This window comes from Xenopus laevis, chromosome 1L (genome assembly GCF_017654675.1).
Source record: "Xenopus laevis strain J_2021 chromosome 1L, Xenopus_laevis_v10.1, whole genome shotgun sequence".
Lineage (NCBI taxonomy): Eukaryota > Metazoa > Chordata > Amphibia > Anura > Pipidae > Xenopus > Xenopus laevis.
Window position 1 is genome coordinate 51589351 of NC_054371.1, and position 26590 is coordinate 51615940.

A 26590-nucleotide genomic window follows, 5' to 3' on the forward strand; every position below is an offset into this window, starting at 1 on the left:
GAAGCTCTTTTGCTGTAGCAATGCAGTAGAGCTCCAAGCACATACCAGCTAATAACTGGGAGCATTTCCAACTGGCTGCAGGGGTTATCCCTGGACTGCAATAACTGGGCCCTTCTCATCCTCTTCCTTTAACTCCTTCTACATATTGTGGTGCTGCTCTGTGTCAAAGGAGAGTGGAATATCCTTTCATCAAGCTCTTCCAGTAGGCAGCTGTGCAGGAGGCAATCTATGTTCACAGCTTTTAACCCAATGATGGAGAAATCATAAATATCACTTGATGCTGTACAAACACAGATTTGAATCTTTGGTTCTAAGCAACAAAATCATACGAATCCTCGATTCGTACGATTTTCAGACCGTCTGTGGAGAGTCCCGACATTTTTTGTCCCATGGAGATCGTTTATTTGGTCGATCGGCCAGGTTAAAAGATTTCTTCGGATATTTGCGTATTAGGCCAGCTGAGAACAGGAGTGGTGAAGATTGCCATTTGGTTACACTGGGTGGAATAGTTTTATGGGGTTCCCCTCTCCCCTGACACTGTATATCCTGCATCTGTCTAATACAAATGATTGGATCTTTGTACAGGATCCTGCCTAGTTTCCTGTCAACAGAACTAAAATAGGGAGAGGTTTCCCTTTAAAGCAACATTTACAGTATCATGACAATATCGGTCGTGTTTTCGTAAGAAAAGCTTGTTGTGCAAGATACATCCATGTAACAAGGCTATGGGAATATATTTCAATGAATGACAGGGAAGGATGAAGTGTCACAAACAGGTTGGGTTGCACTCGTGTATATATGTTTTGCACCAGTGTTATAGGCTGAACGCCGACTGCTTTTCTCTCAGTCTGCGGCCAGGGTGCAGGCAGTGTTGGCTTATGGCAGCTAAACTAGAACTAGTGTGTTATACATTTTTTTTGGCAAATGTATTAGTTTACAAAATGCTTAAAATTTAAAATGTTCTTTGTTTATTAGGCCTCTTTAAGGCAATTTAAAACATGTAAAAAGAAATCCAGTAGAATTGTTTTTCCTTAAATTAGAATGCTCAGGTACAAGGCACAGTTATTACAGAGAAAAAAAACCAATAGACAAAAGTAAAGAATTATGTGCTTAAATAGGACTCCTATGACACATGGCAGGATAAAGGGGTTCCAAATAATAATCCCTTTACCATCCATTTAATAAATGTATTTTTCAAGGGAAGTATGTACTTCACTGGGGAATGTGATAAACAACTTAGAAAGAAGAAAAACAGTACAGCTCTAATTCTGCCATTTATTTTCCTTACAGACAAGAAAATGTGTCTATAAACTGGATGTGCCCACAATGTAGATCATGATCTACTAGTAGATCCTAAACTGGAGATCAATTGATCACAACAGCCTGGCACTGACCAAAATCTTGCTATTCAATATTCCTTTTGAATACTTTATTATTCAGATTTGAAATGAAATGTCTCATGGTAACACCACACAATTTTTTTTGTTGAGCAACAGCAATCAAAACATACTTTGAGCCATAACCATTAGCAGAGGTTCCCAAACTGTAGGCTCCAAAGTAGTGGCTGGAGGCCTAGGGGGCAAAATTCGCCAGCGTGACGTCATTTGGGTACTTTGCCAATTTACTAATGGACGCAGGTGTAACTTCGCTTGCGAAAGAGACTGACGCTGGCGCTCAATCGCACTCATTCGCCAGGCAAATTTGCGCTCTGGCGAAGGGACCTTACTGCGTAAATTCACTAAGAAAAGGATTTTACTGAACGTAACTCTTGCGCTAGACTTGCCTTCGCCACCTCAGACCAGGCGAAGTGCAATAGAGTAGATAGGACTTCCAAAAATTTAGTTGAAAATTTTTCTAAGTCCCAAAAAAGGCTGGCGTCTTTTCTTTTTTTAAGGGTGATAGGCTGCAAAATAGCATACATTTTTTTGGGGTAACTGGCTTCCCCCCTACATTTCCTAACATATGGCACATAAACTATACACTGGGCTATCTAGTATAGGTCAATCTAAAAACAACTGGACTTGCTGAGTAATCAATGAAGACGTTTCACTACTCATCCGAGCAGTTTCTTCAGTTCAACTGACTGGTGTGGGAAGTTTTCGGCATATAAACTCTTCCACTAATCCATTTACAATGGCCCATTGTAACTCTTCAAAGAGGTGACATCTGAAGAAATTCACAGAGGTGTTGATTCTGTGTAGTTGTGATAGGATTATCCAATGTGTCATGCAACTCCTAGATACAGGTGTTACTTATGAGAGTTGCATGAATGGACGTGTGAAGTGTTCTGAATCCGCTGGGGTACAGATGTTAGAACAGCATTGTATGTAGCAGACAGGTGGTGTCGAAGGCCCCCGCCTCTGTTCAGAGATGGTCTCTCCACCTTGACATGAATCGCCTCTTTCACGCCTCGTTCAAACCAGTGGTCTTCTTTATCCAAGATTTGGACCTTGCTGTCTTCAAAGGAGTGTCCCTTGTCTTACACTGGGCTCATGTGTAGGGCAATATAACAACTCTGTCTTATTTTATTAAGGTTCCCTGGACTTGTGTAGTGTAATGTATTTGCTGCAACATATGTCAATTCAACTTTAACTTCCTGCCGTATGCAAATTAACCAATGCTAGCGCAACTTTGCCGAATTAACGCTAGCACAGCGTTTGGCGCCCTGGATGCAACTTTGCATTATAGTGAATTAGCGTTGTCTGAGTGAATTTTTGCCTTTTTTGCCAAAGTGTTGCGCTGCCTGCGAACCCGTCGCTGCCGAATTTTCGCAGCTTAGTAAATTTGCCCCCTAGCATGAAGGCCAGCGATAGTGAGATTTAGGGAAAATGATTTCTTCTCTTATATTCTGTAAATATATATGAGACTTGTGTCCCAGCAATAGCAGTACCATGATTTGTATGATAATAGTTTCATATATTTATCATGTATTGAACCACAAAAATTATACCAAAATATTAAAGCCTTAGGGACCTGATGGATCATTAGTATTTCACTGTAACTTACCTTCAGTGTTGGAGAAGATCCAACATGTGCAGGTGTGGGGTTTCCTTGCCATCCATGTAGACGGTAAATGTGTCCTACACGAGAACAGGGAGTAAACAACAATTTTCCTCCACACTGCCATATCTGAAATAGCAACAGTAGAACTTGGTCATTTACTTTAAATAAATGAACATATATTTGCAAAAACTTGATATTTTGAAATAAATGAATAATCAGAAAACAATACAAAAAAAAATCCTTATCCTTGTAATTATGTATATAAAAAATATATTTTTAGAGGGCAGGCAGTATTTACCCCCTTGTTCAACATTACTTTAATAAATAGGGCTTGGGTTGAAAATTACAATGGTTTTTGTTATTTTTTGAGTTAAACATGTTAAATAAAGTTACTCCATGTTTGGTCCTTGTGAGGTATATAATTAGAATCCCAGTGCACAGATAATCCCCCTGCATAATGAAATTCTGTTTATTGGCCAGCCAAATACAACAAAAAATTAGGTGAAGGAGAAGGGTTGTTTATACAGAGCTCAGTATCTCTAGTTAAACGAACTCTGTTAAATAATAGTTAGATAGCAAGTAATAATATAACAATGCTTTATAGCAAAAATAACTAACGAAATGGAAATGAAAAATAAGCACAATGTATATTCAGCATAAGGTTTATTTTAGCTGGAGTTGCAAAAAGGTATCCTTTTTTTTGTATGTTTAATGCGTGCAAGGTGGACCTTGCTTGCAGCAGTTCTGTGTGCCAATGGATTTCTTTTCTACTAGATGTGACCTGAGGTTGCCGAAGCTCTACCACTGTGCACCAGATATTTCTTTTTAAAGGAGGCAAGGGTGTGCGAGAGCCAGTTGTGTTCCATCCTCCTTTTTTGTATACCACCCCTTTAATGGAATGAAGGCTGGAATGCAGTAATGCATTGTTTCACTACCATATTTCAGAGCTGTGTAAGTCAGCTTGATGAACGTACAAGATCCATGATCACAATATATATATGTAATTATATTTATATTTATATATATATATATATATATATATATATATATATATATATATGTGTGTGTGTGTAATTATGCAATATAGAATGTCTAACAATGCATCAACATTAGAATGATTAAATCTGAAGCTAAATGGCCGATCTCATATAGAAGAAGATATAAATCTTTTGCGCGACTTGCCTTGTAGGAAATTTCGAAATTTTCACCGCCCCAGATCTGCAAGCCTGGATCATAAAGACCTAGTTCGAAAAAATACTCTCGCTCAATGGCAAACAGGCCTCCAGCCATTGCAGGGGACCTAAGAGGGGCCAATGTGATAATTTCATGGATTAAACACAGCAAATCAAGCACTGACCTTAAACAAACCATTACAATATTGAAACGCCTAACAAAGCCCATTGTCTCCCCGTGATCTTTTGATTTGATGCCATCCTTGCTGTGATTATCTATTGGGCATCATGTCCTCATCATCGTATTGTAAAATGGTTGCAAATAACATCTGCACTATATGGCCAAAAGTCTGTGGGCAACTGTCTGTCCTACATCTTATTCCAGTGCCAATTGTATTAATCCATCTTCCCTTTGCAGCTAAAACTGCATTTACCCTTTATGCTTCTGGGAAAGCTTTCCAACATTGTTGGTGGGATCTGCTTCCATTCATACGTAACAGGTTAGGCACCTATGTTGATCATTCAGGCCTGGCTCATGGAAGTTCCAATTTGCCCTCAGGTGTTCAGTTTGTTTAAAGTCGGGGCTCTGTGCTGGCCAGTCAAGTTCTTCCATTCACCCAATGCTGTATGGTGCTTACTTTGAGCATGAGGTTATTATCCTTTCCACTAAGAAGGAAGCACAGAGTTGGGAACTGTCACTCTATTATGGCACCTGGGTGGGCAATGATGATGGGTGTGGATAAAATAGCCAGTTCCAATAATTCGATGAGGTGTCCACATACATTTGGCCATATAGTGCATGTTGTAGGTGGGGAGCAGGGAGCTCATGCATTAGCTGTGAAAATCACATTCAGAAATATCCGAAGGAATCTGTCTGATTTATTCAAGTTTATAAATAATGCCGAGAGACCCACACTAAAATGGCGCACCAGTTTACTAGTCATAGGAATATGTCGCCGTAATAATACTTGCCAATGTACCTTTAAATTAGTATTCACCATTAAAGGGGTAGTTCACTGTACAGTTGAATATTAGATGTAGACCACAATCTTCGAAAACCTGTCTACATTTTTTAAACTTTTTAGTTTTGGCTGCTTGGGCTTATCTTCCCTAGCAACCAGGTATAGGTTTGGAAGTCATACTATAAGATGAATAAGAAAGAGACCTACCATAAAGAGAAGAAGCATTACAAAGAAAAACAAGTGGAAGAAACTTATAATAAAAAGACAAATTATTAAGAAAAAAAAGCACATAAAAAGTCATAAAAATGAAGACCAGCTGAAAATGTTATTGATAGGCCAATCTTTGGAAAGTAAAAGTTTGTGTATATGTGAATTCCCCTTTAATATAATTGATGATGATGAAAATGACAAAAACTTGCAAGTTGTAATAAAAAAAGACAGATGAGCATTCTGTAAAATAATTCTGATGGTAACAACAAGCAGAACCACAGCTAAGAACATGTTCTGTTATTATAATGCATTATTATATCATTCATTAGAATGAAATTATTGGCCTCATATAGTTTGGGAATAGTCCTGCACAGATTCTAACTTTAGATACAGCACTTTGGGACTTGAGTAATGTATGCTATGCATGCTACACTGCAGGCTACACAGTAATGTTACACATGGCAGGAGACAAGAGAGGGGTTAGCAAACACTCCAGCCATAACTCTTTACTATACACCCTGCCTATGCTGTTACATTCTCTTGTTATTTGGACAGCTGGGATTACACAATAATATGCATTTGCTTTATGACACACAAATTAAAAATAATTGTTAGGAATATACTAGACTGATAGAAACTGATATATAAAGACAGTAATTTGCAGGTAGAGGTGTAGAAAACAAAAATCACATTTAGCTAACATTATGGAGTTTTGGAAATAACGTTGTTAAACACAAGTGGTTTTATTTTGGTCCCTAAAGTAAACTGCATAAATGTTTATATTATTTTAGTTTGTAATAGAAAAAAAATCAATACTAAAACATTGGGCAGAGTATGTGCCATTTACAAATCCCGCCCTATGGGAGACTGGAAGTGAGTGGGCTCTATAGGATAAGCATCTGCTAAAATTACACTGCACTGCTAATATGGCTCCAGAAACTCTCATCATGGTCAGCCTAATTAATGATCTCTAGAACTGATGCTAAGTGGACTGCACAGATAGTGTAAGGCTAATGTCACACAAGACCTCATTTTTCGTCATTGGAGCCAATGGGAAACGTGCCATGAGCAGGTGGAGAATCCACTTTGTGTGACAATAGCCAAAGAAAGCCGGATGGATGCATGTAAGTTTAGTTTATCAGTAGGCAAATGGTAAAGAACCTGTAAATTGTTTAATGATTACCGATATGGCTCAGTTTTTGTTTTTCTTTGCTCCTTCTCTTTGCTGGTGAGTGGCACCCGCTTCCAAAGCATACTCCAATCCCATGCTCCTCTAGCAAACCCATCTTCATCACCTCCCGCTTGTGGTATTAACTCATAAGTGTTACCTTCTATGACATCTATCAGGGGCACAGTGCATGTGGTTCTGCGCAGTTGTGGTAATACAGGATGAAGCGAGCGATATGGATGAAGTGAGCGATATGGAGGGCAAACACATGACAGGGGGAGAATATGAAAAAGAAAAAGGGGAGGGGAACAAACAAAAAATATATTTAGACAAACATGAAATTTAACGTAAACTACATCCTTTACCAATATGGCTCAGTTTTATGCTTTCTTTTGATCTTTTCTCTCTCGGATAATGGAATACGCTTCCACAACATGCTCCAGTCCCAGGCCCCACGAGCAAAACCATCTTCATCCCCACCTTGCTGCGGCTCAATGGTATAAAGATTGCCATCAATGTAATCTATTAGAGGAACAGTGCAAGCAGTTCTGCCACGGCCCAGGACAGAAAGAGTAGAAAAACATCAAATAAAAAGAAAGAAGAAGAAAGAAAGAAAAATAGATATTAAATAGTGGAAATTGCCCCAAAACCACAAGAAAGGAAAGCTACAGACAGCAGAGACCGAATCGAGAGAACCCTCATCCCTTTTGAAAAAGTAGCCAGAGGGCTACGAAACGCGTCAATGGTTCTCTATACATATGGCGTTCTTTTGTATTGAATTTTAAAATGGATTAAATAAATACTGGATTTTATATAAAATACTCTACGTGGTGCTCCATGCTTTACAGATGCAACTTTAGGCATAAATGGTGTTTTTAGCCATAAGTCCAAGAGTGGACAGCTGTGATATACTGCACAAATTTATTTTTGCCAGTTTCATATTATAACATTGATTAAAAGGAAGCAACTTGATGGAGAGAGAGGTTTCTTGTGCTAGTATAGAGTTAGAAATGGATTGCTTTTGCACATGGGCTAATATATTTGAATGGCCTAAAGACTATATAGCACTCTGTACACAAAGGGACAACCCGACTGATTATCAGTTTCCTTCTTTCTCCCTTCTCTTGAGGGGCTCACATGAAAAACAATAGAAAGGTGAAGGAATACATACAGAAAAAAGGATTAGTGATTGAGAAAAAGTAAAGTAATTAGTGCAATTGCAAGCTCATATACATAAAGGCCAGTGCTCTCCTCAGTATAAAACTAAGCCTGATTTGACCATTACTTCAGATTATAATGAAATTTATTCCCAGTTTTCTCTTCAGAGATACTGGTTAGCCTCTCAAAGAAATAAAGAAAGAACTAACATACATTTATTTAGTGTCTGAAGTCAAGCAGCTGCTTCTTAAAGGAGAAGGAAAGTCGTCTTCCACTTGGGGGTGCCAAATGTTAGGCAACCCCAAGTGATTGTATTGACTTACCTGAAACACCGGGCCGGTGCTCCTATCAGCAGAAAACTGCACCAGGCCGGGGTTATACCAGTGAGCACCACAGAGCGATCCTCTTCCGGATTCTTTTTCTTCAAATTTCCCGGGCAGACACATGCGCAGTAGTACAAAATAGTCGACTTTCTAGTTAAAGTTCGGCTTTTCGCTCTACTGCTCAAGTGCTGCTGTGAAAAGTAAGAAGACTCCAGAAGAGGATTGCTCTGTGGTGCTCACTGGTATAACCACAATTTTCTGCTGATAGGAGCACCGCCCCGGGGTTTCAAGTAAGTCAATACAATCACTTGGGGGTGCCTAACATTTGGCATCCCCAAGTGGATGAAGACTTTCCTTCTCCTGTAAAGGTTTAGCCCAATATTCTTTTTATGTATAATTAACAGTCGCAGTATTCTGTGGAATAGGAACTCATTACATAAAATGCATTAACCCTTTTTTCTGGGATATACACACATACATTATGTATCATATACTCTATAGTAAAAAAAGAAGACTTTTTGCCCAAAAAACATTTATTAGGTTTATGTTCTACATAAGTGTATATTGCCATTTAAAGGGAAATAATACTGCAGAACACTGTAGTTCCCTATAACAATAGATTGCATATAAAAGTCCTTCTTTAACACACATTCATATAAATAAAGCCTTTTCATGAAAGAATGTTATTAGTAGTTGTGCCACTGCCATTGTGGGCATGTGGCTTATTTGGGGCACTGTGCTTAGACACAAACTAAGGGCACACGTACATGCTAGGTTACATCAGCCAATGAATGGATAGAGCTGTGTCTTTTACTTCTTCCTGTTTCAGTTAGAACCTGTATCACTTCCTGTCAGGTGTTCATCACACAAACCATCACAATGAGGTGGTTCAATGTAAAAGACATACAAGGATGGGATTTGTGATGCCCACATACGGATTCCTCTTGGCTGCAGTGCTCAAACAGTAATAGCACCAGCGTCCCCAAATTGTGCCACCTTTTATAATTTTTTTTACCGGCTTGAGGGGGCGGGGCCTCAAAAGGGGCGGGTGTGACGTCAAAGGGTTGGGGCGTGACGTCAAAAGGGGCGGGCGGGGCTACGCGACGTAGACCCGCGGACGCTAGAAGAGGCAATGAAAAAGGTAAATTGCAGGGGATTGGGGGCAGGCCGAGGGCTCCTTTTGATCGTATTACAAATTTACCGGCAGCTACATTGCCGGTAAATTTGTAATCCCGGCCTTGGCAGGTATTTTACCGGCTAGGCCGGTAAAATACCGGCCGGGTGGCAACCCTATCTCACAGCAGCAATATGCAGGGTATGAAGCCCTCAGATACTTCACTTTGGCAACATACAATGTTGGCTCAAATACAAAGAGACAGAAATATCTTAACTACAGCTCTTATGTGTGACTGTTACTAGTGCCATACTGAGACAGACAGAGCACTTGTACTACCACAAGGGTTAAGAGGACTGATTTCTGCTTAGTACAGGAATGGTTAATAAGAAGGTCCGGTTTCTAGTGGAGTGACCACAAGCCACTGAGTTGTGGGGTTGGTGCTTGTAACCGAGACAAAAGGAATCATGGCAGAAAGGTATATGCCCACTGACATGCTCCAGTCTAAACTTTATTAGCTCGTATACTTCTTGAGGCACAAGTGGGTCTTTTGTGCATAGGGTTGCCAACTGTCCGGTTTTGACCCGGTCAAAACTTCCTGCCCGGTTAAAGAAGAAAGAAAATTGGGCAGGATTCCCTATGACTGATACGGCCCACATCACGGTCTCGCCCCTCCGTGCCGTGGCCCCGCCCCCTGTCCAGTCTCCACCGGGTGTAAAGGTGGCAACCCTATATTGTGCATGAAAAACAAAACAGGACTCACTGCAAAAGTTATTTTGCAGGTAAAGTACATAGAAGTACATAGTGAGATGCATATAGAACACCCTTAACACATGCACTTGTCCCATAAGCAACAATGGAGGATAACCCCAGCATTTCAAGTTCACTGAGGCCCATTAAAGTGCCAATCTAAAATCCTATATCAACCCCTCCGGCATTTGCCAGGCTATCTTGTCCAGGTCTGTGTTTAAGGATTAGTAAATTAAAATGTAGCTACAAGTTAACTTGGTAGAATTTGTGATTTACTCTATGAACACTATCTTTAAAGTATGGGTCGGATACTCATTATTCAGAAAGCTCTGAAATATTGGAAGGTCATACAGCCCATTTTAAGCAAACTATTGTTTTTAAATGATTTACCTTTTATCTGTACTAAGAGAACAACACTTTATATTTGATGGAAACAAACCTGCATAAATACATGTTGGTGACAAAAGATTCCTATTGTGTTTTTATATGCTTATGGTTTGGTGAAAGAACCCTTATCTTGAAAATACCAGGTGCCAAGCACTCTGCATCATAGGCAGAACCAGGGAGTCCATGGGCCCCCAGAATCTTTATCTCCAGTTCCAAATTTTTATGGTGGGACGCAGGAAACATTTTAATTCCCCTCCCCCGTGGAACAACATGTGGAAGTGACAAATGCACCATCTGTTCTCAGCAATCCTTAAGAGATGACTATGCTGTAATGAAGAGATTTGCTAAACCTTTAAATAGCAATATACACCATACATCTGATAAAGCATATTTAAACATGACTTAATGACTGCAATGTTATACTTTACCTGTCTTTGGCTATGGGGGCAATTAATGGTGCATACCAGTTAATTCCCACCTCGCAATGCGCATCTAGATAAATCAAAACCTAAAAGATAAGCGTGAAATATAATCAAAGAAAGTTCAGGAGCTGCAGAAGGACGACGTATGTTATTACTGCATTATTACTTCATTGTTGGATTACTGCATGCTGTCATATGTGTATGGATTGCTGGTGAATTGCTGAAGAAGTTCAAAATCTGTGATATTTATATTTTAAATGGGCAAAAACAAAAAAAGGACAATTAATGTAATCATTTAACATTTTTATAGCAAAACAGTAGGACCCTTTTTATTTCAGTCACCTAAGGGCAGAGACACACGGTCAGATTCGAGGAGATTAGTTGCCTGGCGACAAATCTCCTCTTCTTTGGGGCGACTAATCTCCCCAAACTGCCCTCCCCTGCCTTCCCACCAGAATGTAAATCGCTGGTGGGATGGCACTCGGAGCGTTTCGTTTTCCGAAGTCGCCCCAAAGTTGCCTCGTGAGGTGATTGCCAGAATATTTCCACTTTCATGATTTCCAGCTTGGTGGGCAGCAGAACTGAAGCAACTGCCCCACTGATATCATTCACGGTAGAATTATACATTTGGAACTAGAGGACAAACACAGGTATACTGCTGAAAGGGAAATTTTACTGCAATCCACACAACATTTCAGGCATCACAGGCCATTTCTCAAGTATCAAAAGTATTACCAGCAGCACTCTGTGTGAGTTGTATTCAGCCCAAAAACATACAAAGCAAGGCAAAGTTTCGGGCCTACAAGACCCTTTATCAAGGCTGCTGGTAATTCCTTTGATACAAAGTATGGATATGGTCCTGTGGCAGGCATGGGTCAACCTATACAGCACCTGACACCAAAATATGTGTTTTTGGAGGTTCTGAGCTCTCCACAACAGTGGATTTCTAGGCCCTTTTTCAAGTGTCACAAACGTAAAAAAAGGACCTGTGATGCCTGAAGCCTGATGTGTGAATTGCAATAAAATTGCACTTTCAGCAATAAGCCTTTATTTGTTCTCTAGTTGCTTATTATCTGCCCCTTCATTGACCTAAGATGTGCACTTGTAGGCCAGACGATTATTGTTCAGCTATACTTCAGTAAGCATTTCTGAGTGATAATCACCTGATCTGTGACTGCACTTGCAGGATAAGTGGAGGGAAATTTTATTGTGCAACGAACATGAAATGAAGTTGTGTGGGTGGTAACATCTTGGAAATTGTCCTGAGGCTGAATCCACCCCATTCACACGGAGACTGCAGTCATTCCTGTCCCACAGGAAAGGGGGTATGTATGCGAGACGGTTTCTTTTCTCCTTACCTGTCCAAGTTTTGCTTTCTCGGCTCCGATGCTTCTGGCCTGGATCAACCCTTCTCTCCGCTCATTTCTGAAAACCTTTACAAGGCCATTCCATTGCTTAATGTATTCATCCAACCTCTCTTTTAGATGTTCTGCAAACAGATACAATCACATGCTATTATAGCAAAAGCTCTAGCTCACACTGCAGTGCTCATATGGAACAAGCTGGCTGCAAAAACAAGCGCTTCCAAAGGCATTTGCAAATGTATGGCACAGTGAGCACTCATTTCTGATTCAATTCTGCTTCATGAAAGATCACAGCAGTGCCATTTGCACTAAAAGAGGACAAGGAAGAAGTGCAGCTGATGGTCTATTCACAGTTGCTTTGCTGATTTCCATAAGCCTGGCATGCTTTAATAGCAAGAGACAAGTCCATTGATGGTGTAAGTGATATGCAAAGTGGAGTCTGACCGGGAATTTAAAAACAAGTCATCTACTGGCTCCGTTTCCAGAAAAAGAAATGCTAGCGGGGGTTGATTAGAATATGATTACGCTACTTAATTAAATCAACTTCAGACTACTTAAGAGTAACGACACACTGGGAATTTCGGGGGGTTTTGTCTCCCAGTCAATTCTCAGCTCAGAGGGCAATGAAATACTCATAATCAAACCCCCACCCCCTCAATTGCAATGATAATCTCTTGGACCCATGGGTGCAATCATAGCTCTAAAATACAGTCATCAGCTTTTCAGAGTGACAAGTTTATCTCTGGGTCTAGGCTACTGCCATTGAAAATAATGAGGGGAGATTCGGAGAAATTACAAATTGCTTGGTAGCCTCCCCGAACAAGATTTTACACTCTTCCCCTGGATTTGGCTATCAAAGAAACACGATCAAGACTGTAAATACAAGCCTCAGTGCAGTAGTCAGATGTATTACAATGTAGTAGACCAAAAGAGAGGCAACAGTATGGCAGACTGAAAGGCAGAGAGGGGGGGAAATGGGGAGTGAGAACAAAGGGGGTAAAAGGAGTATGATTGAGAGAAAAGGGAACCCCAGGAAGGAAGGAAAAGGGGAAAAGTGGAGAGAAGGGGAAAAAGTAGAAGAGGAATGGATTGTACAGCATTGTGGAATATGTTGGGGATTCATAAATATGTGCTAATAATAATTATTATTATTTGTTAGGCACCCCCTAGTGTCTTTAATCACTTACCTAATACTCCACTTTTTGTCCTTTAATTCCCTAGGATGGAGGCTTTTATAATAAAATTGCATGTTTTTTAACCACAATGGAGTTTCTAATCTCCCTTCTTGTTGTGCTTTACACGCTTACTCTATTTAGATCTAAAAAGCACATTCAGTCCTTTAGTTTCCAATCAGATATATTCTCTTTTGATGTATTTATACATCACTGTCATATACAGATGAACTGCTAATTCACAAGTTGAATGAGTAGAAGAAGAGGCCAATGGTACCTTACAAAATATTACACATTATTTTTATTGTCCTTCTAATAGTCCAGTATTCTATGTAATATTTTGTGTTACATCTCCCATAGTTAAGCATAGTTGAAGATAGAAAAGAGGCATGAAGACAAAGCCCCTTAATTGAGTGGATAATATACTGAAATAGGAGATACCTATCCATCAACTCTCCAGCTGAACTCTATGTATGATTTGTACTTTAGCCAGTAAGTTATGCTGGAGCGTTAAACCTGAACTGTTTCAGCTAAAATATATTATTATTATAATATAAAATTATAATTATATAAAGGAGCCATCTTCTGTGTGTAGGGTCATTACGCATTAAATAGCATTATGCACAAACATAGGCAAAGCTTGTGCTAAGCCTGTAATTGTAACAGGTTTTACAGGTGTGTTACCTTGCCTGTTTGTGTATAGCAATATAAGTACCTTGTCAGTGAGTTGTCTCTGTGGACAAAACACCTGAGAAATGGTGTGTGCACCATAGACCTAAAAGGAGAACTTAAGCTTAACTAAAGAAGTAGCTAGAAATGTTATACATTATGTTTTGGGCTTCTGTACCAGCCCAAGGCAACCACAGCCCTTTAGCAGTACAGATCTGTGTCTCCAAAGATGCCCCAGTAGCTCCCCATCTTCTTTTCTACTGATTCACTGCACATACTCTGTGCTGCTGTCACTTACTGAGCTTAGAGACCCACTCACAATATACAGTACACATAGAATATACAGTAAATGTCACAGAACAGTGCTGATTAGTAATTAATTACTACATGGCAGCATAGCAACCAGTGCAACTAGCATCATAATTTAATAATCAGCCCTGTAGCATAATCTTATATTACAGGCCAACCTAATTTTATGCTTGATAATTTGCAACGACCCCTAAGCTTAGCTTCTCAACAGCTGCTCAGAGCCCACTGAGCAGGTCTGGACTGGGAGTCAAAATAGGCCCTAGCATTTCAAGTTCAAAGAGGCCCAAACAGCCCCTGACCAGCCCAATAAATAGTAACTGTCTATGGTATCATTCAGCTGCCCCTCTAGCATTTGCCAGAACCTACTTATTGCCAGTCTGAGCCTGCCACTGAGCATGTGAGTGTCACAGACACTTTCCAAGATGGTGACCCCCTGTGACAAGTTTGAAGTCCTGGATCATTGCTGCTATTGACAAGCTGAAAATTTAGACTGTTGCTGTAAGTTCAGTATATAAAACATGGCATTTTTAGCCACATTATTTTTAGGGTTTAGTTCTCCTTTAAACATGCTGATAATTACCTTTAGTCTGTGAATAGAAGGGGAAACCTGTTTTTCTACTTGCTCACTGTTCAGGCTTGTTCATGCAAATATACCTGTAACTCATTGAAACAGTAAGCAGGTAACAATATAGTAAAACAGCTACACCCACAGGATCTTCTCAGTAGAGAGAAGTTCAGAGCCCTCATGGCCGAGGAACAGTTTTAACCTTTTTCTTACCAACTGGCGACAAACTGCCAATACATATCTTCTGTGTTTAAGGGAACACACATTTTCTACAGAGCTGCTAACCCACCCACAATTTTCACATAAAAAGGGTTAGTTCACCTTCCAACCCTTTTTTTCAGTTCAGTTGGTTTCAGATAGTTCACCAGAAATGAAGACTTTTTCCAATTACTTTCTATTTTGCATTTGTGACCATTTTTTTAACATTGAAGTGTAAAATTTTCACCTTATGTCTTTCTAAAGCAGCTCTGGGAGGGGCGTCGCTGACCCTGTAAACGGTTCTAAATTGATACATTTAGTTGATACATTTCTTATCTTTGTCCCTGCTGAGCAGAATCCCAGAGTTTCATTACAGGCAACTGTTAGAATTGATATAATAGTTGCTAATATCCCACAGATGCTGCTGAGAAATGTATCAACTAAATGTAGCAAATTGTAACAGCGCAGAATCTGCATCTGGATCACTGGACTGAATCACCGAAGACAGGAACATTAAACGTTAAACTTCAATTTTAGAAAAACTATAAAAATATAAAAGATGGAAAGCAATTGTAAAAGGCTTTATTTCTGGTGAACACAATCTGAAAATAATCAAACTGAAAAAAAGTGTTTGGAATGTGAACAACTCCTTTAAATAAATACAGGCATGGGGAACTGTTATCAAGAATGCTAAGGACCTGGAAGTTTCCAGCTAAGGGGTCCATAAATCCATAATCTAGATCACCATGCTGTAAGTCTACTTAAAATCATTCAAACATTAAATAAACCCAACAGGATTTGCCTTCAGTAAAGATTAATTATATCTTAGTTGGGGTCAAGTACAAGGTGCTGTTTTATTATTACAGAGAAAAAGGAAATCATTTTTAAAAATGTGAGTTATTTGATTAAAATGGACTTATTTCAGAGCATTCTGGATAGTGGGTTTCTGGATAACTGATCCCATACCTGTATTAATATCTGACAGGGTTAAAAGAGAAGGAAAGGCATAATTGGTTGTAATTGCTTGCTGATATTCTGGGCCATTGCTCCTGTTTGCTGAAAATCGAACTGGCCTGGGTTACTACTGTAAGAGCACCATGTCTCAGTCTCAATCCACAGAATTCTTGGATCCTCTCTGTGGCCCCAGGCCAAATGTACAGGCACAATAGAATGAAAAACATTGCTTTGAAGTGTTTATTCTTCTGTGCATGTGCTCTCGGACCAGGTTGTAGAGTCGATCCAGGAAGAAGAAAATGGCAACAGCGATCTGGAGTATTACCAAGGCTGGTTCAGCTTTCAGCAGCCAAGAGCACCGGCCCAGGGTCTCATAAAAAGATTTTAATTACTGGGGGTTGAATAACATTTTTGCACCCCAGCGTTTCCTTCTGTTTTAAATACTCCCTTATTCAGGAGCAATTTTTAAAGGGGGAGATGACCTTTAATGTCTACATCGAGGGGTCTATTTATTATGCTGTATAAAAACTGGAGTGAATCATTATCGGTGATGTTGCTCATAGCAACCAAACAGATCTATGCTTCGGTTTTCTAACTGTTGAAATCTAATTGCTGATTGGTTGCTATGGGCCAACATCACTGGTAATGCTTCACTTCACTTTTTAGCATGATAAATAGGCCCCTTAGTAGGAATGTCCTGTTCTTACCAACTTTTCATTCGGTCCTCATTTTTTATAGCTGTGAAATTATTTGTGCCTTCCTTCTCTTCACAGTTTTCAAACGGGGTCACTGACCCCAGCAGTCAAAAAAACTACTGTTCTGTGAGGTTTCAGTATTGGTTATTGTTAAGGTCCTCTCCTATTCATCCTCTACACTCAAACCAATGCCTGGTGGTAGGAGTAAATTGGATCCTAGCAATCATTATTTATTTGATTATTTAAAAAATTTCAGCTTGTGAACAAAAAGCTGAATAGTTCAAAAAAAAAAAAAAAAATCATCATTAGTGATGGGCGAATCTGTCCTGTTTCACTTCGCCGAAAAAATTTGCCAATGGGTGTCAAAATAATTTATACGCGCGACTATTTTGTCCAAATGCATTAAAATCAATGGGCGTCCGAATAATTTTGACGCAAATCGGTTTCACAAATCGATTGGTGGTGGCGAAACTCATAAATTCGCCACAAATCCATGCCTGGCGAATTAATTCGCCCCTCACTAATCATCATACTAACGCAGCAAATTACCCCTTTTAGTGAAACCTCCAGTTGTAATCAGTTGTGTTATAGCTGCCAAGTAAGGATATATATAATAGTATCAATAATAAATATAGAAGAAAGGACTTACCCTTGTTACTGAAATCATCAATCATGACAATCTCCGCCAGGTATTTTCTGGGTGTTCGTTTGATGACACTGTGAACAGTTCTCATTAGCGTAGACCAACCCTCATTGTGGAAGACAATTATAACGCTGGAGGTGAGCAGGTTCTCATCATAATTCCAGAACTTGCATCTGTAAATGAGAAGATATACTGGTTACATTTGCTGTGTGGGTTCATATATTAAAGGTGACATATAGGATAAGAGAAAACCCCTAATCTTGTAGGAAATAATGAATAACGTCTGGTGCTACTTTGGGCTAAAAGTTAATAGTACAGGTATGGGATCCGTTAAGCGGGAAACCCGTTATACAGAAAGCTCTGAATTACGGAAAGGTCTCCTATAGACTTCATTATATAAAAAATAATCAGAATTTTTAAAAATGATTTCCTTTTTCTCTGAAATAATAAAACAGTACCTTGTATTTGATCCAAACCAAGATATACAGTATTAATCCTTACTGGAGGCAAAACCAGCCTATTGGGTTTATTTAATGTTTATATGATTTTCTTGTAGACTTAAGGCATGAAGAACCAAATTACGGAAATATCCGTTATCTGGAAAACCCCAGGTCCAGAGCACTTTGGATAACAGTTCCTATACTTGTATCTTTATAAATGGCCCTTTTATTGAAGCTCCCTATAGATCTGTTACAGTCCTGGTTTCTAATGAGGGGTGAGTGTGTCCTAACAGTCCCTGCCAGAAGCACAATAGGAGGGGGGATAGCCCTGTAGTCACACAAGCACAGACAGGCTTCAGTTCCCTATCAGGTCCACATAGCTGCTGACCGGTCCCTATCCTACAGTGCAGTGCCACTGGCTTCTCTGATCCGTCTGGGAAAAAGGCAGCAGGATGGGGGGATTTTGCCGAAATTTTCAATAAATCAACCGTGAAACACTAATTTATGCCCCTTTCTTCTACACTTAAAAAGAGTATAATGCACTTGGCACATTCTGTTTTTCACACAATATGTTTGCTTTAAAAGAAATCATTTAAAAATAGTGTATATAACAGGGCACTAGTAATACCCTTATAAGGCATACTGTCATACCTATTGTAAAATATAAAGAGACGAGAAGTCATATTAAGGTACAGGAATAAAACACACTTGCAGGCTCCTCATTGGATGTATAAAAAGGTATTGGTATAAAGTATGGAAATAAAACAAATGAACCCAAGTACATACAGTACAATTCTATTAAGTCAACTTTTATTATATCACTCTCAACATCATACTAAAAGTTAAATTAAAAGTGAACAACCCTTTAAAGGGGAACTCCACAAAAACATAACATAAGCTTTTTGAAATGTAAACATAATTTCAAGCAACTTTGCAATATACATCAATTAAAAATATGCAGACTTTTCATGATTTTTAATGGTTTGGAACATTTCCTTAAGCCTAGCCTCCTGTTCTCCTGCTGATCTGTCTTGACTACTTTGCTAAACTGGCTGACTACTGTTACTTTGTATCAATAGCCGTCTGTCCTCAGCCTGCATCCTCCAAACCCCACAATTCCCTGCACACGTGATTTCAATAAGGAAAGGAACATCACAGTGCAATGCATTGTGGGTTATGTAGTTCCTGCATGCTGTCTGTAAGCTGTGGAGAAGTTGTTACAATTTGTAACATCAGTGTTTAGTCCCTCCTTCCCTGCCAGGATTTCAAATGATGCAGAAAGAGAAGAACTGTTTAAGGAAAACTATACCCCCAAAATGAATACTTGAGCAACAGATAGTTTACATCATATTAAGTAGCATATTAAAGAACCTTATCAAACTGGTATATATATTTAAGTAAATATTGCCCCTTTACATCTCTTGCTTTGAGCCACCATTTCGTGATGGTCTGTGTGCTGCCTCAGAGATCACCTGACCAGAAATACTACAACTCTAACTGTAACAGGAAGAAGTGTGGAAGCAAAAGACAGAACTCTGCCTGTTAATTGGCTCATGTGACCGAACATGTATGGTTTGTTTGTGTGCACCGTGAATCGTACAATCCGAGGGGACTGCCCTTATTTTTTAAAATGGCAATTTTCTATTTATGTTACCCAATGGCACATACTACTGAAAAAGTAAATTATTATGAAAAGTGTTTACTTACATGAAGCAGAGTTTTACAAATGAGCTGTTTTATGCAATATCTTTTTATAGACACCTACATAGTTTCTGGGGTATAGTTTTCCTTTAGACAGCTGGATTCCAGCATAGAAAATGACATTTATTTATACTTTTTGAAGAAACAGGTAATTGTGATGGGAATATTAGAGTTTCTGTGTTATGTGGGCCTCTTTATCAAATGTTGGTTTCGAAGCCGGAATTCCCCTTTAAATGTAAGGAATCACTATTTCATATACAAGAACTGTATGATTGTAAGGATGCCTTCAAGACATATTTTTTTATTCCCGTAAAACTCAGATCATTTTCTTTACATTATTTGTGTTTATTATTACAGTTGGGATTGTAGATCTTGATGGACCAATAAACTACAAGAGCAGCTGAATGTAAGCTCCTAAGTCAAATCGATTAACAAACATATATTCCTGGTGCACAAAGAGCTGCAGTTCAGCAGACAGGGTTGATGGATCATTGAGGCAATGTTTCCCACAGAAAAGAGCAAATGTTAACCGTGCCAGCAAGCAATATTGTAGAGCCAAGTCAGTGTGAGCTGACAATACAACAGACAAGAGAAAGAAGATATAGACATGCACAAATGTGTGATTCTTACAACAACTATAAAAGCCTGCTCTTGAGAATCAGTCTAGCAGAAAAGTCTGGCATTTGGAAGCATCTGCAAGCAATTTATTAGGCCCTTTTCCCGCTCGATGACTGTTGAGCCGGCCATTACTTGCTATATAATCTTAATGGGAGCTGTAAGTCAATCATACAATAAACCAAAAATACGTGTTACCATAAATTAGGTGCTTTACATGTTCTGAGGCCAGTTACGGGGACATAACGTTTATTCGGCTTTTAAAAGCTATAGTTTTTTTCTAACACAGTGAAATCCAACCTATTAGAAGGGAAAGTATAGACAAAATCAGCAAAGGTTCCTTTAAAAAAAAAAGTGAACATCCTAAATGCAACTGTTTCATGCAAACTATTATAACAAGTACATGACTTCTTGTCCCCCCAAGTTCCATCTCCTAGGGCTAGTCCACACGAGGAGATTCAGCGAGGCAACTTCGGGCGACTATAGAAAATTCATCACGCATGTGCATTAGCGCAGGCGACTTTTCATTCTAGCCTATGGGGAAAAACGCTGAGGCAGTTCGGGAAGATAGTCGCTCAAAAGACGAGGCGATTTGTCGCCAGGCGACAAAATCTTCCCGAATCTCCTCGTGGCCTTACCTTTACATAAATAAATAACCCCATGACTGTATAAAAATATTTTCTATGAAACCAGTTATCCAGAAACCAGCTAACCAGGAAGCATTTTGAATAACCAGTCCCATACCTGTATTTTATATTTAAAAACAAGGTGTTATTGAGTCAGTTAAAACCACTGACACAGTACAAAGTTTGATTTACTCCCTATACACTTGCAATATCAAAACAATGGGTATATTAAGAGCTATGAATATGTGTGGAATATGTGTGGAATATGTGCAGTATGGGTTAGACTGAGTGAGTTACCCAGCAATGAATGAAGCAGGACTTGATTGGATTCTAGCATGTGCTTCCACCTACTGGCAGTAATGGAGGAATGTAAAGGGCTGCGAAAGTCAGAGTGCAGCATAGATTATCATGGGCCAAGACAGGGGAAAATATAGTGTGGGAAAAGTCAAACATCAAGCCCCAACTAGGCTTTTACTAGAAGCGCAAGAATCTCATTGTACTATATAAATAAAGTACAATACTGATTCTGATAATAGTGAAGGAATGTAGCGTCTACATCCTCAAATGTCAAATGCACTCACAATCACTACAATAAAAAAAAAACCTCACAAATAATAAGAACCTAAAAGAAATGGAGAAAGTAGACGAAATGCTATAATATGACAGCATGCCTCAACCTGTAATAAAAATGCAAGTACTATTCCATGTAAATATATACAGTGCTTGTATTAATGGTCTTTGCCTCGTAATGCTCCTCACAAGGGGGAATTAATTAGTATTTAACATCTAAAATACCTTCACTGTAAATATTTAAACATGTAATGAGAGATGGGTAACCATTTTGCTGGGGTTGTTAATGAAAGAAATTCAGCACATCCCATAAGGAGTCAGGCTGCGATTTATCCACAAAGCTGGGGATAGATTTGCATTTAGTAAAAATATTATTAGTTTATCCTATTTTAGGCCCTTATTCCATATCTTGTTGTTGAGGCATTTTATAACCCAGTAATTAAGTTATACATTACTCCCTGGATCAGTTAGGCGTGAGTAACAAACCAGAATTACAGACAATAAATTATTTTTTGTGTTTCATCTGTACCCGAGAGGTTAAAAATCTCCTTCGTACATTAACTGAAATTCCTGGTTCCAGCATTAAGCCGATGCCATAAATCCGCACACCATGAATATTAAGTGTCATGTTATTTTATTGTGTAATGAAAGTGGATGAAGTAGTAAACTCGCAATATTCTTAACACATTTCAAATTAATGTCTGCAACCTTTCCTGCAGCCACAGTGAGTTAGTGTGTGGATACCAAAGGCAGCTACTCCATATATCTTTTTCTACTACTAGATTTGAGACAGCGATTGTCAGCTTCTGCTGCCCCATTCCAATCATTCTGCCTTGTTGCTGCCAGGGTCCCTCACCCTAGCAACCAGAGATAAAGGTGACCTTTCAATGGCTACTAAATACAGGTGCAAGACATAGACATTTATTAGAATACATAAAACACACTTATAAACAGCCAGCACAGGATTTCTTTGGAGAAAGATATAATTAAAAATACAGGTATGGGATCAGTTATCCGGAAACCCGTTATCCATAAATGGAATTAACTTGTCAGGTTTTAGGTGGTGAATATTCGAATTATGTCTGTTTTCATGGTCAGGGTGTGATAAATCTCACATTCAAATGTATATTCAAATTGGGGGATTAAAATTCGAATGTGTGAATTTTGACACAAATTCGAATTTACTATTCGACCCTTAATAAATTTGCCTCGTAAAGGAAAACTATACCCCTCAAGCAATGTAGGTCTCTATAAAAAAAAATTGCATAAAACAGCTCATATGTAAAACCCTGCTTCATGTAAATAAACCATTTTCATAATAATATACTTTTTTTAGTAGTATGTGCCATTGGGTAATCAGAAATAGAAAACTGCCATTTTAAAAAATAAGGACAGCCTCCTGGGATCATATGCTTCACGGTGCACACAAACATACCAAACAAACTATACGTGTTAGGTCACATGAGCCAATTAACAGACAGATTCTGTATTTTGCTTCCACACTTCTTCCTGTTACAGTTAGAGTTGCAGCATTTCTGGTCAGGTGATCTCTGAGGCAGCACACAGACCATCAAAAAGTGATGTAAAACGGCAATATTTACTTAAATATACAGTTTGGTAAGATTATTTAATATGCTACTTCATTTAATATAAACTATCTGTTGCTTAACTACTCATTTTGGGGGTATAGTTTTCCTTTAATGTTTACATGATTTTCTAGTAGACTTAAGGCATGAAGATCCAAATTATGGAAAGATCCACTATCCGGAAAGCCTCAAGTCCTGAGGATTCTGCATAACAGGTCCCATACCTGTATTAAAAATATAAATTTGCTTTGATAGCTTTAATCTGCAATACACTGAAAGGTGAACTTGCCCTTTAACTCGGCTTCTGCAGTTGCACCAAAGTTCTGTGTCTGTGAGTGGTAATATAGAGACACAGTAAATGTGACAGAAATGAACCCACCACAGGAAAATATCAGTATTTGGGTGCTTTAATATGGAGATCAATTTGTAACTGGGGTAACAGTTAGTGACAATATGGAAGCTGCACTTTAGTTTCTGTACGTGGGTGTCTGTGATTATTTCAGAATATCTCCCTCCTAATGACATTATCCCATCCCCTGCTGTCATATAACTGCTTCTTTAATTGGAGCTTCTATTTTGCAAGTAACACAATAATCTTCCTCATCCACAGGTTTAATGCTTCAGGATCAGGTACTTTATAGGACAGCTGTGTTTGTTTTATTACATTTAAAGCGCACAATAAGCCAACATTAAATGTTCTCTGCAGATAAAAAGCAATTTGATAGTTAGTCCAAAACACCTTAATAAGTACAGAACATTACAGCGAGAAGAACGGCAGTAAGGCATTGTTACATGGGCGGACTTCCCAGAATAAATGGCACATTATGGCAAGTCAGGCCAAAATCTCAGCAATGGAAACACAGCATTTGTCCCAGAAGCTAGCTGCAACATGCCGGAAATTTAGGAAATGCAGACATGGAGAGAATATACATACTCCTTGCAGATGGTGCCCTGGCTGGAATCAAACCAAGGACCCCAGCACTGCAAGGTAGCTGCCCTTATGGTAGTAAGCAGAGGACAGCATTTTACACTTGACCATGTGACATTAAAGGAGAACGAAAGCTACCGAAGCAGTTTATTGTCAGTAGATTAGCCACAATAGTGCAAACTATAACACTATTTATTCTGCAGAATGCTTTACCATACCTGAGTAAACAGCTCTAGAACCTCTCTGTTTGTTTAGGATAGCAGCTGCCATATTCACTTGGTGTGACATCACATCCGGCCTGAGTTTCCTTGCTCATTCATAGCTCTGGGCTCAGATTACAGCAGGGAGGGGAGGAGGGAGGGGGAGAGGAGCAAACTGAGCATGCTCAAGCCCTAGCCCTGGAGGTTTAAGATGAAAACAGGAAGTCTGATACAGAAGTCCATGTGTACACAATAGAAGGAAAGAAATGTTGTGTTTCTTTTGACAGAGGACTCAGGGAAGCATTACTTAAATGTAAATGTACTATTCTTACTGCCTCGTCAGCTCCCGCTGACTACAATGGAAAGTGACCGGCCAAGCTGGTAATGTCTTTTCATGCAGAGAACCAGCTCATCTAGCAGTGTCATTCATTTCCAAGTCAATAGGAGGTGGCAATGTTTAAACTGTTCACTGTTGGCTGAAATCCACGTGAAGAAAACACTCCTTTTGTCGTAGTCCTAGTCTCATTTCAGGACAGACATTACATTCATATCAACTGAATGAGACATGGTTTACAGTCTAGTAGCTACACCCTGTTGTACCCTAGATATTTCGCTACTATACAATAAATGACCAAGGTTTAGTTTAATCATCAAGTAAATGCTGAACTTCTTAAAGTAAAATGTGGACTTGTGTTTCTCCCCTGTGTCTGATAATATTGTACTAATACATCCTTCCCTGTAATGTCAGCTGCAGTTTTGAGACATCTCAGCAGAAATACTTTATTGCTATATTCTACCATCTAGTGGTCATATCTGTAATAGCAGCTATTACGATGAATCTTCATATCCCCAAATCTGCATGGATACCATGGGCTCTTCTTTGCCCAACTGCACTGCAGATACTAGAGAGGAAATTGTGAGACAGGCTTTGGGAATTTACTCTATGCTCAGTGGCACAGTCTGTCCATTTCTCTACCAACATCTCACCGATTAAATAAACCTGCTTGTTTGGGGAAAGTCCTCGGCGAGTAAAGACTAAAGAATTTGGGGGCATTATACATACAGACACAAAATCCATTTAAACCAGGAAAGAAACGAATGGATGCCACATTCACTTTTCTGCAATGTGAAGGTTCCTACAGAGAACCCTATAGGGGTGTGTGTGTGTATGTATGTATGTATGTATGTATGTATGTATGTATGTATATATATATATATATATATATATATATATATATATATATATATATATATATATATATATATATATATATATATATATATATTGACAAAAAATACCACACTAAAGAGTTAGAGTCTAACTGTAACTGAGCCTGTTGAGTGCGGTATTTATTTTTATTTTTAACACATTTTACCTGTACCCAGGCATGCTGTGTTTTTGTTTGGGAAGTGCTCCTCCATGTTTCATAAATATATATATATATATATATATATATATATATATATATATATATATATATATATATATATATATATATATATATATACGTAGAGACAATCGGCACTCACCATTCACTTAGTCAGTTGCTGGGTGCTAACCAATCAATACTTATTATTCACAGTCCATGAAAGCACTCACAGCAAACGCCATCCATCGTGTATCAAAACATTATTTATTGGTGCATGGTGTATCATCGCGTTTCGGCTCACCTGGAGCCGTCGTCAGGATAATGACAGGAAGTGTGGTACATCATTATATCATCTCCTCAACCAATCAAAATCAATCCCTCATTAAGAATTCACATATGTGTGAACCATTCATATATCCAAAAGTGCATCTTAAAGTGACAGTGCTTATCTCAAATATATACTATGATAATAATTTCTAGGCCTCTATCCAAAATCTGTGTGTTCAGCCATCAAGTGGGAATCTATAAATACATATAATAATACATATAAAAGATGTGTAAAAAATTTTTAAAAAAGATTTGATCTAGTGAACTTTTCTTAAAAACACACACATTGACATCCACAATGTCTCATAGAAATGTATCAAAAACTTATCTATTAAGCAATCAACATTGCCAGCAAAATCTTAGAGAATGTAACAAAATGCAACTCTTAATGTTACCATGTAAGTTAATATATCTAGACACACTGTAGAAAAGGAAGGGAAATAGGGGGAAAAAGGCCGCAAAGCTAAAAACCCTGGCAGGATTAAGAGAATCTCCATATAAACTGTGATAATCAATATATACCCATTAATAGCATTTACTACCACCCCATCAGAGGTATTGCCAATCCTACAGGGCTGAAAGGGCATTACAGCTTAACCATCCAATAGACCAGTAATTTACTGTAAATTACCGATTAAATAAAGCTTGCCAGAGAGTACATTTCATTCAGAACTCTTAGGGCCACTGTATCCAGAGTTCGCATCCACTTAGCTTCCTTCTGTAATAAAAGTTTGGACCTATCACCACCTCTCCGTAGTGGCGGAATATGGTCAATAAGTATCGCACGTAAGGAAGGCAGAGAATGTTTGCATGTCATAAAATGTCTAGCCAAGGGGGTATCAGCCTTCCCAGTGACCAGGGCTGCGCGTATGACAGAGCGATGGTTATTCATGCGCATACGAAATGTGGTTATACATTTTCCCTACATAATATATATATACATATATTTATAGTGGTTCCCCAAGATTGACACACTCCAGGGCTTCATA

General features: G+C 38.8%; 1 protein-coding gene across 7 annotated transcripts in view; it reads right to left on the minus strand.

Moving 5' to 3' along the window:
• Positions 1–26590, minus strand: part of galnt7.L (polypeptide N-acetylgalactosaminyltransferase 7 L homeolog) — an 82494-nt gene that overhangs the window by 8119 nt on the left and 47785 nt on the right. For 6 of the 7 annotated variants that reach the window (XM_018244216.2, XM_041589165.1, XM_041589168.1 and 3 more), the window contains exons 4-9: positions 17245–17411; positions 12028–12158; positions 10676–10755; positions 6531–6713; positions 4186–4303; positions 3007–3129 (exon numbers count right to left, since the gene is read on the minus strand). In XM_018244216.2, the coding sequence (XP_018099705.1) occupies positions 3007–3129; positions 4186–4303; positions 6531–6713; positions 10676–10755; positions 12028–12158; positions 17245–17411 (802 nt within the window). Of the gene's footprint in view, positions 1–3006; positions 3130–4185; positions 4304–6530; positions 6714–6880; positions 7064–10675; positions 10756–12027; positions 12159–17244; positions 17412–26590 lie in introns of all 7 variants that reach the window. The other variant, XM_041589174.1, reaches the window with a different exon arrangement.